The 15,559-nt window shown below is 42.2% G+C and overlaps 1 protein-coding gene across 5 annotated transcripts in view; it reads right to left on the bottom strand.

Annotated features, from left to right (window-relative positions):
* ASTN2 (astrotactin 2) overlaps positions 1-15,559 on the bottom strand; it is a 980,114-nt gene that overhangs the window by 543,030 nt on the left and 421,525 nt on the right. For 3 of the 5 annotated variants that reach the window (XM_034928931.3, XM_034928932.3, XM_014346252.4), the window contains 3 exons: positions 4,617-4,701; positions 4,030-4,104; positions 3,126-3,263 (listed from right to left, as the gene is read on the bottom strand). In XM_034928931.3, the coding sequence (XP_034784822.1) occupies positions 3,126-3,263; positions 4,030-4,104; positions 4,617-4,701 (298 nt within the window). The remainder of the gene's footprint in view (positions 1-3,125; positions 3,264-4,029; positions 4,105-4,616; positions 4,702-15,559) is intronic. The other 2 variants (XM_014346251.4, XM_055117703.2) reach the window with 1 other exon arrangement.

Raw genomic sequence — 15,559 nt, 5'->3', positions numbered from 1 at the left:
AAACATTATCAGCATCACATAAGCCCACTCGTAGTTCCCCATGTCACCACCCTTTCCATCACCCAGAAGTAATCTCTATCCTTTCTTCTAACATCATAAATTAGTTTACTCATTAATGAAACTAGTTTTTTTTGTTTTTATATAAACATATGATATTATTTTGTGTCTGGTTTCCAAAATTCTATATCATATTTGTTAGATTCATCCAAGGTGCTATGTATGGTTACTGTGTTCTTTCATATTCATTGTTAATGGCATTCCATTGTGTTATTATTCCATAATTTATTTATCTACTTTTTCGCTGATGGGTATTTGTATTTTTTTTTCTAGCTTTCTAGCAGTACAAATGAGTGCTTCTATTCGTATTTTTGTAAGTCCTACTTGTGGTACACATTTACATATTTCTGTTATACATATCCTTATGGGTGAAACTGATGAGCTATAGAAGATATATACCTCCAACTTTAGTACATAACACTCCACAGGTTTACATAGTGGTCACACTTATTTATATTCTCACTATAAAAATATGAAAGCCACAGTTGTTCCATATCCTTCCTAACATTTGTTATCATTAGTTGTTTTAAATTTAGCTGCCTTGGTAAGTCACAGCCTGTACATTTAACTACTAAGTTGTTCTGCCTACTGTAGTGTGAGTTCTCATACTTGTCCAAGAATTTATCACAGATTAGAAATCAAAGAATCAACTTGCAGTGCACGTTCAAGTTTTCCCTTCCAATCCTACTGTAATGCTTACCTTCCGTTTCCCTTTGACTCTGCTTTTCCACGTAGTCTTTCCTCTAATCTCTTTGTTGTGATTCCAGGGCAGTATTATTGGCTATCTATAATTATGATCTATTATTTATTAAATTTCCAACATACCATCTGACTGGAACTTATTAATTCTCTAAATGCCCATGATATGCTTGCCTGGGCAATGTCATGTCAAACAAGGTTTATTAGTGCAGCTTGGAAAACTCAATCTACATAGTGCAGATTCTCTCAAATGGTGATGATTGCAATCTTTTATCCCCTATTGCAGATCAGGGATTGAAATGTGGCTTCATCTCTTACTAGTGAAGGCATTACCTCTATGCCTCAGGTTTGTTTATTTATTTTTGAATCTGAAAAATGAGCATCACCTCATGGAGCTGATGTAAGAATGTAATAATATTAGTGAAGTATTTGGCACTTACTTAGAAAATGATTGATGATATGAACTATTATTATTATTATTATTATTACCCTCTGTGAGGAAGGCACTGTTATTATCCCCATTTTGCAGACAAATAAATGAAAACGTAGAGAATTAAACTTGGCCACCATGATCACACAGTTCACACTTGGTAGAGATGGAATTCTAAAGCAGCCCTATCCAACTCCAGAGTATGTGTTACCATCAGCCAGTCTGAGAGAGCTGCATCATCTGAATCTTCATTGAAATCATGGATGCAATGTCAACAGGACAGAACTATGAGGAAAGCTAGTCAAGACTTTCTTTTCAGCTGATTTCAAACAAGGTAACTGTGTCTCTTTGAGAATAGTCTTTTAAACCAGATGGTCCTTGCTTTATCTTTAAAATATATAATGCAGAGAGAACTTAGCACATGCTTTACTAAAATCTCGTATACTTCAATTCTATCAAAAATGAAAACAATGGTAAATATCGATGAATCAGTATGTGAATGTGTGTGTGAAGCTATTTTAGTTCCTAGTAATCACTATTTCATATCCTAAGTGCCATCTCTTTATAAATCTATTCTTTTTAAAACATCCTCTTTTGGGAAATGCTAATAGCCTAGAAAAGCATTCTAAGTTCATCCCTCCCAGTGAAAGCTGACAAGGTGAGAGTAAAAACATCTTAAAGTAAGAGAGTTGGGTTCTAGGAGCTTTCTGTCAAGATGCCATAGAAATACTGATAGCATTGTGATTTAGAATGACCCAAAGGCAACTATGGAGCTGTTGAAAAACAGTCACTGGTAGTTAGGGGGGCCATGATTTAATTCTAGTTCATGAGCCAATAAGCTGTGTACAAATCAGTTTTAGAAGTAAAACTACTCTATTCTTGGTAACATCAGAATTTCTAGAATGCTTCCCCTAATCAAATTGGGAGAAATAAATCCTCCACTGGAAAGCTCCAGAACAGTGCTAAGATCAGATCTAAGACCATAGACTTAATTAAATCAATAAACATTTAATAGATGTCCAATATATACTAGGAGCTGGGGATTAAAAAGCTAAATAAGTTATTTTCCTTGACCTTGAGAAGTGCACCATAATGGGGCAGAATGATATGTAAGCATCTAATTAGTATGAAGTAGAGTAAGTCTATAATGAAGTTAGCTACAAGCTGCAGGATAATGTAAAGTGAAATGTTGTCTCCATGGTTTTATAAGTTAAGAACAAAAGATTTAGCCTGGACATTTTTTTTTTTTTTTTTTTTTGAGATGGAGTCTCACTCTGTTCCCCAAGCTGGAGTGCAGTGGCTCGATCTCAGCTCACTGCAACTTCCGCCTCCTGGGTTGAAGAGATTCTCCAGCCTCATCCTCTCAAGTAGCTGGGATTATAGGCGTGCACCATCACATCAGGCTAATTTTTGTATTTTTAGTAGAGACCAAGTTTCACCATGTTGGCCAGGCTGGTCTCGAACTCCTGACCTCAGGTGACCCACCTGCCTTGGCCTCCCAAAGTGCTGGGATTATAGGCGTGAGCCACCGCGCCTGGCCTTTAGCCTGGACATTTAAAATTCATAAATTAGCCCAAAGCACATCCCATGGACTACAACAGAAAACATCCCATTTTCTAAATTTTTGCCTTTGTGACTCTCCAACATACTGTTAAGTAAAGATAAGATCATTAATGATCCCATGATGAGCTAGATAATGCATCAGCCTCTCTTATATTTAATATAACCAAAAAGGAAAGCAATAGTGTTGAAACGTAAGGCATTGAGACACAGTGATGGAGGTCACATCTAAGAGTTTAGGAGCATGGCATATTTGACAGTGTTCTTCACATCAACTAAACAGCAAGAACACTCCTTAGGGGTTCCTGTGGTTCTCCAACAGGGGGACTTCCAAGGTTTTAAGAAGTACCTATGCAGAGTACTGGAGACGATTCCCTACCTGACATCTGCAGGGTCTTCCGTGACGAGCACATCGGTCTTGCAGCTGGCCAGGGGGTTGATGGACAGCTCCACAGGCGGAACCACAAAGCTTTTGCTGACAGGAAGCCAGAGGCCTTGGCCCAAGCTGAAAGTAGACCTGCAATGTAAGAGTTTCCATTGGGGAACTCCCTGGGAAGCAGAGAGCAAACAGAAAAAAGGGGCCCCTGTTCCCATCCCTTCTAGGGCAATTTCCTACTTCTCCATCCATATCCCCGGCATTATTTAAGGAACAATGTTGGCCAACTTTCTCCAGACCTGGATGATCATTTCTCAAATCTGTTAAACATTTAGCTCATGAATTGCTTTGTGTTGCTAAGTTCCTTTTCCTGATTTACTAGTGGACTCTGAGGATAGGGACCATTGCCGCTCTGATTTTCCAGCAGTCCTGACATACAGCAGGAGTTCCATAAGCGACTGCTATGTCAGCAGGGACAGTCTGGCACAAAGGTTAAGAGCACGGACTTTGAATCAGTTTGAACTAAAATTTGATTCCCAGTTCTGCCACTTAATTTGCTGTATGTCTTTATCTACATGTTCATTGAAGTTTTACACAAGATTTTGTGGAGGTGGTGGGAAGAGGTTCTATGGTTACAGAGTATTTTTAAACCACTGGACTTAATAATCAGTAATGTCTCCTCCAGTTCAAGTATCTGAGTCTATAAGTCTAGCTGCCAGACAAATGGGAATTAGATTCCCATAGCAACCTGCGCCATGATGGTACATTAGTGCCAGGGAGAGTTGTTTTGTACTCAGTGCAGCTCAGAAGTGCACAGGCTCGATAGTCTAAGGATCCATGACCACATCTTCCTATCAGTCCTTTCTCCATTTCCCAGAATTATGCCCCAACAAGAAAGCCAACTCACCTGAGAATCTTTTCAGGGGCTTGCTCCCCTGTCACCAGATCATAGCCCCTCTCAAGTGTCGTGTAGGGCCAAGGTCTATGGGAAGAAGGAGAGGGGAGAGACGATGACATTAGTCAGAGGCAGGTAGAATTCACATGTGGACACTGCTCTAGAGTAGCTTTACAAACAACCAAACTCTGCAGAAATAATTATTGGGCAAGACTATTTATATTATAAAAGAATGTCTCCAATTTACAGAAGGATTCAGCACTTTCATAAAGTGTGCATGTCCATTCAGGAGTCTGTTTAAAAATGTTCTTCTTTTCTTTAGCAGTCCACTTAAGAAAGTGTTCATTGATTACTTTGTTTGGACAGGTGACTTAAATGTCAGCCTTTGTTCTCTAGAATATTCACCAATCATGTACCTTTAATACTAAAATGTGATTCCATGGGAAAGTAGGGTTCACTTCCCATTGGGTTTTGCAGGAACACTACTGTTGCAGAGAAAGCGTCCTCTTTGTGGAGATGCTTGGGGCCTCTGGTAACAGAACAGAGGAGGTAAAAGTGGGTCCTGCACTGTCCTGGACCTGATGCCCTTTGCCACTCACCCTTCACTCTGTCCCCAGTCACTGCGCACACACAGGTGTCTGTGAACAGGGTCAGGGGCATAGCCTTCATGACAGCTGCACTCTCCTGTAAGTGAAAAGAAAAAAGATTATTGTTAAGTAGAGTCTCCCCAAATAGGCTTTTCTCTGGTTTGCTTGTTTTCCTAAGACATAAAGTGAGCTGCTTAGTTTTAGAAAAGGCACATGGAAAGAGGGTAATCTTGTCCATCAACCACTGTGGTTAACAGGGTTTATTCCTTTGTTCATTCACTCATTTATTCCTTCAACAAATCCTGGCCACACTCGGACAGGTGCTCAGCTCAGCACTGGAGATACAGAGGTCAAAGTTGCAACCCAGCCGCTAAAGGAGCTCACAACTTAAGACAGGGAAACAGGAAGTGATCAGGTGGCTACAAATGGAGGTCTTCTTTTCAAATATTAAAATTATGATAAAGTGCATTTACTCTAGAGGTATAATCAGAAAATTGAATTATCTCCATCTGAATGAATAGGTCTTCACCATCCATAAATCCCAAATTAAATGCCACTATCTCCAAGAAACCTTTCATTTCCCCTTTCAGAAAAACCTGTCTGTAGTCTCCTGGTTTTATTTTGTGTTGTTTTTCATTTTAAAATTATTTTTCCTCTCCTCCCCTTCCTTCTACTGCCATCTCTTCTCTTGTCCTCTTTTCTCCTCTCCCTCTCTCTTGCCATTCTTTTTCATTTCTTTCCCTTCCATCCATTCATTCATGAATTAATCCATCCATCCAACCATCCATTATCTTTTTTTTTTCTGGCCATGCCTTACGCTTGGTTGCATGAATGCTTGCTAGCATTACACACTGCCTTAAGTATATTCTCTCATTGGCCAAGTTCATTTCAAGTGGCCAGCATATGTCCAATTTCCTAGCGTATCTTCAGAGTCCAGAATCCTAGAAGTGATTTCAGAATCTCTCTGTCCTACTCCCAGCTGTTGTCATATCTGCTCTACTGTATACTTAAGGTATAGAATTTTTTTCTTTTTCTTTTTTTTTTTTTTTGAGACTGAGAGTCTCACTCCATCACCCAGACTGGAGTGCAGTGACATGATCTCGGCTCACTGCAACCTCCACCTCCCAGGTTCAAGTGATTCTCCTGTCTCAGCCTCCCGAGTATCTGGGATTACAGGCATGCACCACCACGCCCAGGTAATTTTTGTATTTTTGATAGAGATGGGGTTTTGTTATATTGACCAGGCTGGTCTCAAACTCCTGAACTCAAGTGATCTGCTCACCTCAGCCTCCCAAAGTGCCGGGATTACACGTGTGAGCCACCATGCCTGGCCTAGAAATATTTTTTGATTTAATGAGTTACTGCTTTTTTCTCCAAGATTTATTTGTGAGATGCTTAAAGATGCTTTACCAAAAACAGATTCTATTTAAAAATGTGTTTGGGTAATACCACCCCATTCCTCAAAGCCAGTGTAGTGTGATTCTCCATGAGGGTGATACATACATGATTTTCACCAACTTATTTTTCTTTGGGAGCCTTGTTGGTGGAATGACTCACAGGATTATAATTCTATGGAACACCTCTAGGGAAATGCTAGTAGGAACCGCCCTGGCTTTGCTTACTGCCTAGAATAGGGTCAGTGCTTAACAATGTGAGTTGAATGAATAATTAACTATCTGTTATTGCTCTGGTAAATTTCCAGGCTAATGATGTTGGCTTGTCTTCTTTCTCATCTTCTTGTAATCACATTATCTCATTATCTCTCTCTGTATCTTTCTCTGTATGTATCTCTCTCTCTCTCTCTCTCACACACACACACACACACACACAGAGATAAACCTGTCACCCTTGGATCCTACAGTGATTCTGATAGACAGGACCCAAAAGTTTTCAAATCATGTCCATGGAAATGTATTACTTAACAGAGATTTAGGGACTATGCAAATTTTATATTTTAATTTTTCTTAAAAGTTTTATTTTTAAATTTTTAAAAATATAAAAACAAGAATAAACACTCAGATATCACATGCCAGAATTTAGGATACTGAAGAAAGTATCAGTTGCCAGATAAACTTATTTTATGCAGGCTTCAGGGAAAAAAAAAAAATCTCCTCTCATCTTTGTTTCATCTAAAAAGATACTGAGGATGAGTCAAGATGCCAACAACCTCATGCTATTTGCAACTACATATTTTGGGAATCAGGATTTTCTCAACTTTATACAACTAAAACAAAATATTGTAGTAAATAGAATACTAGGGTAACATGGGTTCTACAACTATCACCCTTAATTCTGGATTTTGAAATGTATGCATTCATCAAGTAAACTTACTGTTATCTCTGATGAACTGTAAATGTTATATATTTGACCTTATATGAAGCATTCTGAGTGTTTAAAAACACTGTAACTTGTTTTATAGATGACACTGCTGCTTAATCTTTGTATTCCCAGCACCCATTGACAAATAGCCTGGGCTTCATGAACGCTGCCTGAACAAAAATGGTAGTAAGACAGAGTATGGAGTGAAGAATGGGTCAGAGATAGTATTCAAAATATTCAGAATGAGGTTGTTGAAAGATACAAGGAGAGACAGAAGACATGTCCTTTTCCTCTCATCGGCTTACCTGAAAAATAAGGAGGGCTTGCTCACAGGTAGGAATGCTCTCTGTACTCCTTCCCTGCAACATCATGCCTGGTGTCTTCCACCAAGAGGAAGTGCTGTAAGTAGTGCTACCTAATGAACTGATTGTTGCCAGAGGTAAGAGGAATGGAAGGAAAAGGCTAAGAGCCTTGAATGTGGATGTAAATAATTTACCAAAGCAAGGAGGGGCAGGAGTCACTAAAGATGTGTTAAAATGCAACAGTCCCTTCATGAAATATTCACCACTTTAAACACGTCTAATATTAAAGATTAAAAGTCCTGGGATTTGTCCTCCAGACTCCCAGGACTGATTTATGATCTGCCACAAGCCACAGGCCTCATGATTCATAATGGGAGAGGTAAAATGGTTACCTCTGGCAAAGGAGCAGGAAGTCAGGCTGGGGTGGACGAGGAGGGGCCAGCAAGGAGGATCCCTCTTGTTTATGGAAAGGGGAAAGGCTGAGGTCCCTATCTCTCCTGCAGTGACTCTGCAGGAAATACCACAGTTCACTTCTTTCCTCTTTCTCTCATTTTTGGAAATATTGGTAACATTGAGAAATTTATTCAGAAAAAGGGTGCTGCTATGTTTTTCTCTCCTCCTTGTGCACTTACCAGGCAAGTTTTCCCTGACTCAGAATGGATCATTAATTACTGATGCTCATTATACAACAAATATATATTTTGCAATTAAGAGGCATTCACCCTGGAGACCCCCATGAGGCTTCCTGGAGAACGGAAAGTAGGCAGAGGGAAAAGCCCCTGAGTGCTAGCAGCAGATGGACCCGGTCCCATCCTCTTGTTCTCTCCCTAGTTGTGTGGCCTTAGGGAAGTCGCCTTTTTGGTTTCAGCTTTCATTTACAGAATAGGGATGATAGCAATGTCCATCTCCTAAAGCTGATGTAAGAAGTAATTGAAATAGTGAAGAATGAAGCTAGTGGTTCAGGTGACAATTAGCTGATGGTCATACTACCCAGAAACTATGCACACTACATGGGTGCAATATATCCATGTAACAAACCTGCAAATGTACCCCCTATATAAATAAAAGTTGAATTAAAAAAAAAAAAAAGAAAAGTGTTTCCTTCCCTTTAATTCCAAGCTGGCCACTGGGTTCTGGTATATGTTTACATTTAGACAAAACTATCACACTTAACTCCTTACATATTAGACATGTAGAGACACAAATTACCTCCTTTTGGGGCCTTAGTTTCTCCTTCTGTAAAATGGAAGGTTGGAGTAGATCACTCATCACTTCTGAGCACCAAGAGTCTGCTGTTTTCATTGCCTTTCCAAATCCCTAACCTCTGCTTTCTGGATACTCTGTTTTAGTTTCAGCTGCAATCATTCTTAGCAGCAGCCTGGGTGTCTCTAGCAAGATCTCCATCAATGCCATAGGTATTGGCTTTATTGACTCCTGTTTCCTATTTTGCTGGCTCAGCTAAATCTCCACTATTTGCAACCAGGCATTTCCTTCTTGTCAGATGAAAAGCCTCTGACAGCCAGAGCTGAGGGTAATTAACCTCTTCCCTGGGTGACTCCTTTCTTCAACTCTGCTTCTGCACACCCAGAGCAGCAAGGCCATCAAATGACAGCTCTCTAGGGATGCATGTAACCATGCTGACTGTGAACTCCTATATAGGGATAGGGAACTCCCTATCCCTATAACTCTAGTACCTTCCTTGCTCACCACTGCATCTCAGCACCTCCTGCATTGCCTGGTACAGAGTAGGGATTCAGTAAATAAATGCTAAATAGATGAAGGGATATATTTCACAGTAGTGATGCCTATGCCAACGGAATAGGACAATAATTTTTTACTTGCCTGTTCCCCCACTAAGCTGGGAATTTCTTGATTGCAAAAACATTTTCTTAATCATCCTGTATTCTAATAATTAGTATAATGCCTGATAAAGGGTAGGCAACTCATTTATTGAATGAATGAATGAATGAGTGAATTCATACATATATCATGATTACAATGAATTTAGGCTGAGTTCATTTAGAATAATGATGACTCTGCTGAGGACTGGAAGAAACTTTCTACATCCAAGATAGGTATTTGCTAAGGAAACAAAGAGTGCAAACACAAGTGCTGATGAAATGTCAAAAATAGAATTCTATTTTACATCAGAGCAGAAAAGACCCTTAAATATCAGCTAGTTCAAACTTTCCCAGTTTCATTATTCAGAAGAGGAAACTCAAGCTAAGAGAGTAAAGGAGTTTGTCCAAATCACTGGCCTAGCCTCTGGGCCAGCCAGGATGGAAACCCAGGGCTCTTGGCCACCACTTCAGTGTCCTTTTGCTGCATTGGTGGTATCAATAGTTCAATGCATCCTGAAGTCTTTTGCAGCAATTTTTCTGTACATTTTTGACATTACCGAGTTTTCTAAAAATGAGAGCATTGACAAACAGGTATTATTTAAACAATAAAATGAATTTGAAATATCCTTAAGTACATTAAAAACATATATGTATATGTTGTTAGTAATGGAGACCTAAAAAAAAGAATTTACTCTCTTCACTATATTGGTTCTCATAAGGGAATTCAATTGGATGGTTTTCTATCTGGCTATTTACCAGAACTGTGTTATCAGCAGTAGATGAGTTGCGTTGGTTTTAAAAGATTTACTCTTCATGTCTCCTGGCTGCCATTTGTTGAGGTCTTTTTCTATGTTATATGCATTCTCAGTCCAGAAACTCTTGGGTAAAAACAACAAAACACCTTGATCATGAACAATCTGTGTTCATCTCCTGTGAGGCTCTTCCAAACAGGACAATGCCTTCTTGTCAACCACATAAGGCCAGTAGGCTGGTGAAATAGTTCAGAGTGTGGGTGGGCCTTGAAATCATCATGTACTGCGTTCAAATCCTGGATCTGCCTGCCACTTCAAATTTGCAAGAACCTGATAAATTGAGTCTTCTCTCCCTGAGCCTGTTTCCTTTACCTATAATGGAGCTGACACCATATGCCTGTGGGAAGGATCAAGTGCTGTACTTGAAAAATCCTCAGCACAGTCTTTGGCACATTTCTTCTTGCTGAGAACACAACAGCTGTTTGGGTTCATATAATTCTTGTTCTTGGGTAGGAAAGGCCCATCCAGTATGTTGTTTTAGCAGAAAGGAAAGGTGCTTAGAATGAAAGATGGTCAAAAATCCAAGATGTGCCCTTTGCAAAACCCAAAAGACCGCAGTTTCTTTATCTGTAATTTGGGATTTTTTTTTTTAATTATCATTATTATTTTTTTTAGAGACAGGGTGTTGCTCTGTTGCCCAAGCTGGAGTTCAGTGGTGCAATCATGGCTCACCGCAGCCTTGAGCTTTTGGGCTCAAGAGATCCTCTTGCCCCAGCCTCCCAAGTAGCTAGGACTATAGGCACGTGCCATCATTCCCAGCTAATTTTTAATTTTTTTTGGTGAAATGAGACCTAACTATGTTGCAGAGGCTGAGATCTTGTTCAAATTCCAGCAGTTTGAATGAGATAATCCCCGAAGCTGTTCCCGTGTTTCCAGAGCTACGAAGACATGTTGCCTGTGTCCATGGCAGCCCCTGCTGAAGGAGGTAATGGGCACGGACAAGGCATAAGCCAGAGGCCGCTGCCTCCTCCACCCCAGCAGCACAGAAGAGCTCATGGCTTGCCCATGAGAGTGCAAAGCCTCCTTCATAAGCCATCCTGGCTGTCTGACTCCCCTCCCCAAACCCTGTCATTCTGTTATGATTCCATTTTCACTTGCTTCTAACTCAGTCATCACTTATCATCACCGGCCAGGGACGCTGCCTGCTGTTCACTTTCTTATTTGCTCTTCTTGTCACTGTGGTTTGAAAAGACATCTCTCTGGGCCCTCAGAGCAATAAACATGGAACCCTTCCCCATGCTGACTCCAAGTGAGCCACCTTGGGCCTCTTCACCTCTGTAGCTCTGTAACTCAACTCAGGGCCAGGCACGTAGTGGGAAAAGTATGGGTTGGGCATAACATTATGAGGGCCTGCTTTGTGCTAAAAGTGGTGTGTGGCATTTGACATGTGTCATTGCATGTCACAGCCATGACTAGTACAAGGAAGAAGGTACTGATGCCCTCCTTGTAAAATAAGGAAACTGAAGCTAACACTCGACTAGTCAGTTGCCCTAGGTCATAGGGCCAGGTCTCCAAAGCTCATGCTTGCTTACACCACCACAAACATCACAACAATAAATATAACCACAAGGACAATAACAAGGACAGCTGCCTTTGACAATGATCATGTGTGAGACACTGAGGGTCATTTCTCTGTAGTACTTAATTATGCATTCGCTTCTTTGCAATGGTTAATTGTGGGAAGAGTAAATTTTCTTTCCTGCCCTTTGTCTTCAGGCTTGGCATATGACTTGCTTTGATCAATGGGATGATGAGAGCCAGGACTTAAATAATCAAAGTTGGAAATATATTTATGTGGATAGGCTTTCCCTCTTGTACTCCTGCCTCTTGCCATTAGAAAAAACATCTCCAGGCTGTGGCTGGTCCATGAAGGATGAGAGATGTATGGAACAGATCTGGATTCATCCTCAGCTTAGAGCCAAGGGCAGCTGAGTCCTGACTAGATCAGTCCACCCAGATGTGTGACAAAGGAGAAAAAGATGCTTACTTATAGTTGTGGACAATAAAATGTGATTGATATGCAGCGTTATTTTGGCAAAAGTTTCTGAGGTACTTTAAACCTAGATGTCTACATCTCTATAAGTAATGGTACCAGTTTCTTTCCTAATTGGAAACTTCAGAAAAACTTCTAATGGGGCCCTATTTTGTACTCTCAGCATCTGAGTGATATCTGAATCCCACTGATTCTACCGCTTTGGTTTTATCCAGACCCATTTATTCCCATCTCTCTTCTCTGCCACTGGCCTGGTTCAGGCCCTCAGCATTGTCCATGTGCTATGAACCTATTTTCTGTGTCCCTACATCTGATCTGACTGTTGGCCAGTTATCTTTTCAAAGAACAGCTGCACCCATGGCCCTCCCCAAAAACTCTCAGTGGTTTTCAGTTGCCTTCAGGGTAGAGGTCACATATCCCAGTCAAAGCCTTTCATTACTGGCCCAGCCAATTTTTCCAACCTTATCAATAACTCTGCCTCCCTGTGACTTTTATGCTCCAATTTTTTTCTGAGTCTATTGGTAAGAGCAGGGTCACTTGAGACCAACCTTCAGACCCTTTGAAGCTTCTTTCAGCAGGGCTGCCTTGGTTCTACCCAGGGGTCCCACTCAGAGATCCCACTCAAGCAAAGCCTGAGCCCTGGAGAGAGACAAAGTCAATGAAGGAGAGAATAAAGTAAGAGGGAGAGGAGAAAAGGGAAAATTAAGTGGCAAACAATTATTTTGTAAAAGAATGAGATAATTTGGGCACTGTTGAGTATAAGTAATGTCATCAGGGGATACATTTTACAGCCCTGAATCCTCTGCAAATCATTCTACCGTTCTGGACCTCAGCCTTCCCATCTGTAAAATGAGTGGGTAGTACTTGGATCTCCCACTTTTCCAAATCTTGTTAAAATTCCAGCCCTTGATTCTTCCTCTAATATATTCTGGTCTGGTTTCTTGAAATCAGCATCTCTCTTGTAATTCAGGAAGCAGGATAAGTTTGGGGGCTTGGGGGAACAGAGGCTTGGTAGGCAAAGAAACATGATTCGCGTGAAATAACAAGAGGATATAATTAGAAGCTTTATGAAATGAGGAAGATTCTTTATAAGTCTACTCAGCCAAATGTATTGTGTGACCTGAGGTAGTTCCCTCCCTCTCTGGGGCTCAGTTTCTCTATCTGTACAGTGAGGAGGCTGGTCTTGACATCTGAGCAACTTCACATGGGTGTCTCTGATACCCCTTTCTTCCTTATACTGCTGGTGTGAGACTTTCCAACCTTGTTCTTCCCAAAGCACTGAGACAAATGTGGACTCCGCATTGTAGCTGCCGGCCCCTTATTGTTATTCATCAGCACGCCTCTGAGAGCACAAAGAAAAAATAATCAGAGGCTGAAAGGTTCTGGTGGCACAGGCTGGTGATCAGGTCTGATAAGAGATTAGAGTCCTTAATCAAGGCTACATGGGGGCTAATTGTTGTTGGCTCAGCTCATGTGGACAGTCCATACGGGGTGGTCAGGCTGCTGAGAGGCTGCCAGCCAGGCCCCATCAGGGCCCCTGCTCCAGGTTCTCAGCCAGGGTAACCCTTTCCACTGGCCCCATTCCCTTTCTTTCTAGCCTCTTCCACCTCTGAGTGCACCACAGACATGATTATATATTATTAGTGTCTAGGAGAAAAGCATGTGGCAAAGAGCTTCCCGCAAAATCATGGCTGATTAAGGATGGAGTGGGGTGAAGAAATCTCACTAACAGCCTGGAATGGACACAGAGCATGCATTTCCAATAATCCAGAAGGATCTGGCTTCAGCTGATGAACACAGGACGCTTAACATGAATGCACAGAGCTGAGCCTGCCGGTGAGAGGCTGGCTTCTCCTCACCCTCGCTGCACGCCAGAGCCCTGCAACCTCTAAGCTTCTCAGATGCACCAGGAAGGCGTGGAGAGGAGAGGGACACAGCCTGGTAAGGGGAAAGGTGTCAGCCTGGCAACCAAGGCCATTGGAGGCTGAATCCTCTGTGGCCTGCATCAATCACTGCACCTGTGGGCCTCATCAGAAAACGGGCATCTTAAACCCAATTTTTAAAATTGTCACAAGGATTGCAGACAATATATTAAAAACAGTTACTGCATCGCCAGACGTGTAGGCAGCACTTGGTGTGTTGCAGTGTCGTTATCGTGATTGCTGCCAGCACTGCTGTCCTTGCTGTGCTGTTGTCCAGGCTGCCCCCCCCCCCACCCCCCTGCAGTCACGTTTCCTCCTTGATTTGGTGTCCTTGCCCCTCTGGGCTGCAGCTGCCTTTCCAGGCTTCCTGCTGTGTTAGTTCCTCCTTTTCTCCTCCCGACCCGATTCATCTCTGGTCCAGATCTTACTGCTGCAGACCAGCTACACTTCTCTGGATAATTCCTCTATACCTGGCACAGGGGAGATGGAGGCAGAGAGATGAATCCATCCTATTTTTTCTACCTTCAAGCAGCTGGCATTAGCGTAGGAAGACTTGGAGGAAAATACATCACTGCACAAGGTGTGATTCAGGCTAGAAGAGGAGTGTGCAGGAGGTATAGGAGCCTGAAAGAGGATTGCTGAGCTCTGCCCAGGATGGGGGCTCACCAGTGAAAAGGGAGGGTAATAATAAGAGAAAACCCAGAGGGATAACTACCTGCCAGGCAGTGTGGGAAGTTCTTTGTTTAGATTAACTCACATGATCCTTCCAACAAACCTATGAGGTGGGCTCTATTACTAACCCCATCTTGCAGACGAGCAGACAGAGGCCCAGAGGGGTAGTACCCTGCTTGCTGAAGGTCACAAAGTCAAGTGTGCCAGAGCCAGAACTGGAATCCATCCAGCAACTGTGCTGCTTCAGAGATGGTGCTGCTGTCCCCAGGCTGCACTGACTCCCTTTCCAGGAGAATTAAGTGTTTTACAGAGAGAACAACAGGGATGAAAGCAGGCCACAGTGTGCTTGGAAAATGGTGGGCCCTTTTGCTTTGCTGGATCAGTGGGGAATACTGCAGGCACAGCCAGAAGGCTTAATGTGCACTGAGGAATCCTGCCCTGGTTCTGCATGTATGAAGAAGCAGTCCCTGGAAACTGCCACAACCCCTCTGCAAAAATACAGTTGTGCCCCCTTATCTACAAGATGAGTTCCAACCCACCCAGTGGATGCCTGAAACTGTGGATAGTACTGAACCCTACTGATGTGGTTTGGCTCTGTGTCCTCAACCGAATCTCATGTTGAGTTGTAATCCCCAGTGCTGGGGGAAGGATCCGGAGGGAGGTGATTGGATTATGGAGACGGACTTCCCCCTTGCTGTTCTCATGATAGTGAGTAAGTTCTTATGAGATCTGGTTGTTTAAAAGCGTGTAGCCTTAATCAAGGCTACATGGGGACTAATTGGTGTTGGCTCAGCTCATGTGGGCAACCCATGTGGGGTGGCCAGGCTGCTGAGAGGCTGCCAGCCAGGTCCCATGAGGGCCCCTGCTCCAGATTCTCAGCAAGGGCAACCCTTTCCACTGGCCCCCTTCACTCTCTCTCTCTCCTGATCTGCCATGTGAAGATTGTGCCTGTTTTCCCTTCACCTTCTGCCATAACTGTAAGTTTCCTGAGGTCTGCCAGCCATGCTTCCTGTACAGCCTGTGGAACTGTGAGTCAATTAAAGCTCTTTTCTTCATAAATTACCCAGTCTCAGGTAGTTCTTTGTAGCAGTGTG

The sequence above is a fragment of the Pan paniscus genome, chromosome 11, assembly GCF_029289425.2.
Source record: "Pan paniscus chromosome 11, NHGRI_mPanPan1-v2.0_pri, whole genome shotgun sequence".
NCBI classification, from domain to species: Eukaryota; Metazoa; Chordata; class Mammalia; order Primates; family Hominidae; genus Pan; species Pan paniscus.
The sequence above is the reverse complement of the archived record's forward strand: the minus strand, read 5'-3'. Positions and strand labels throughout refer to the sequence as shown.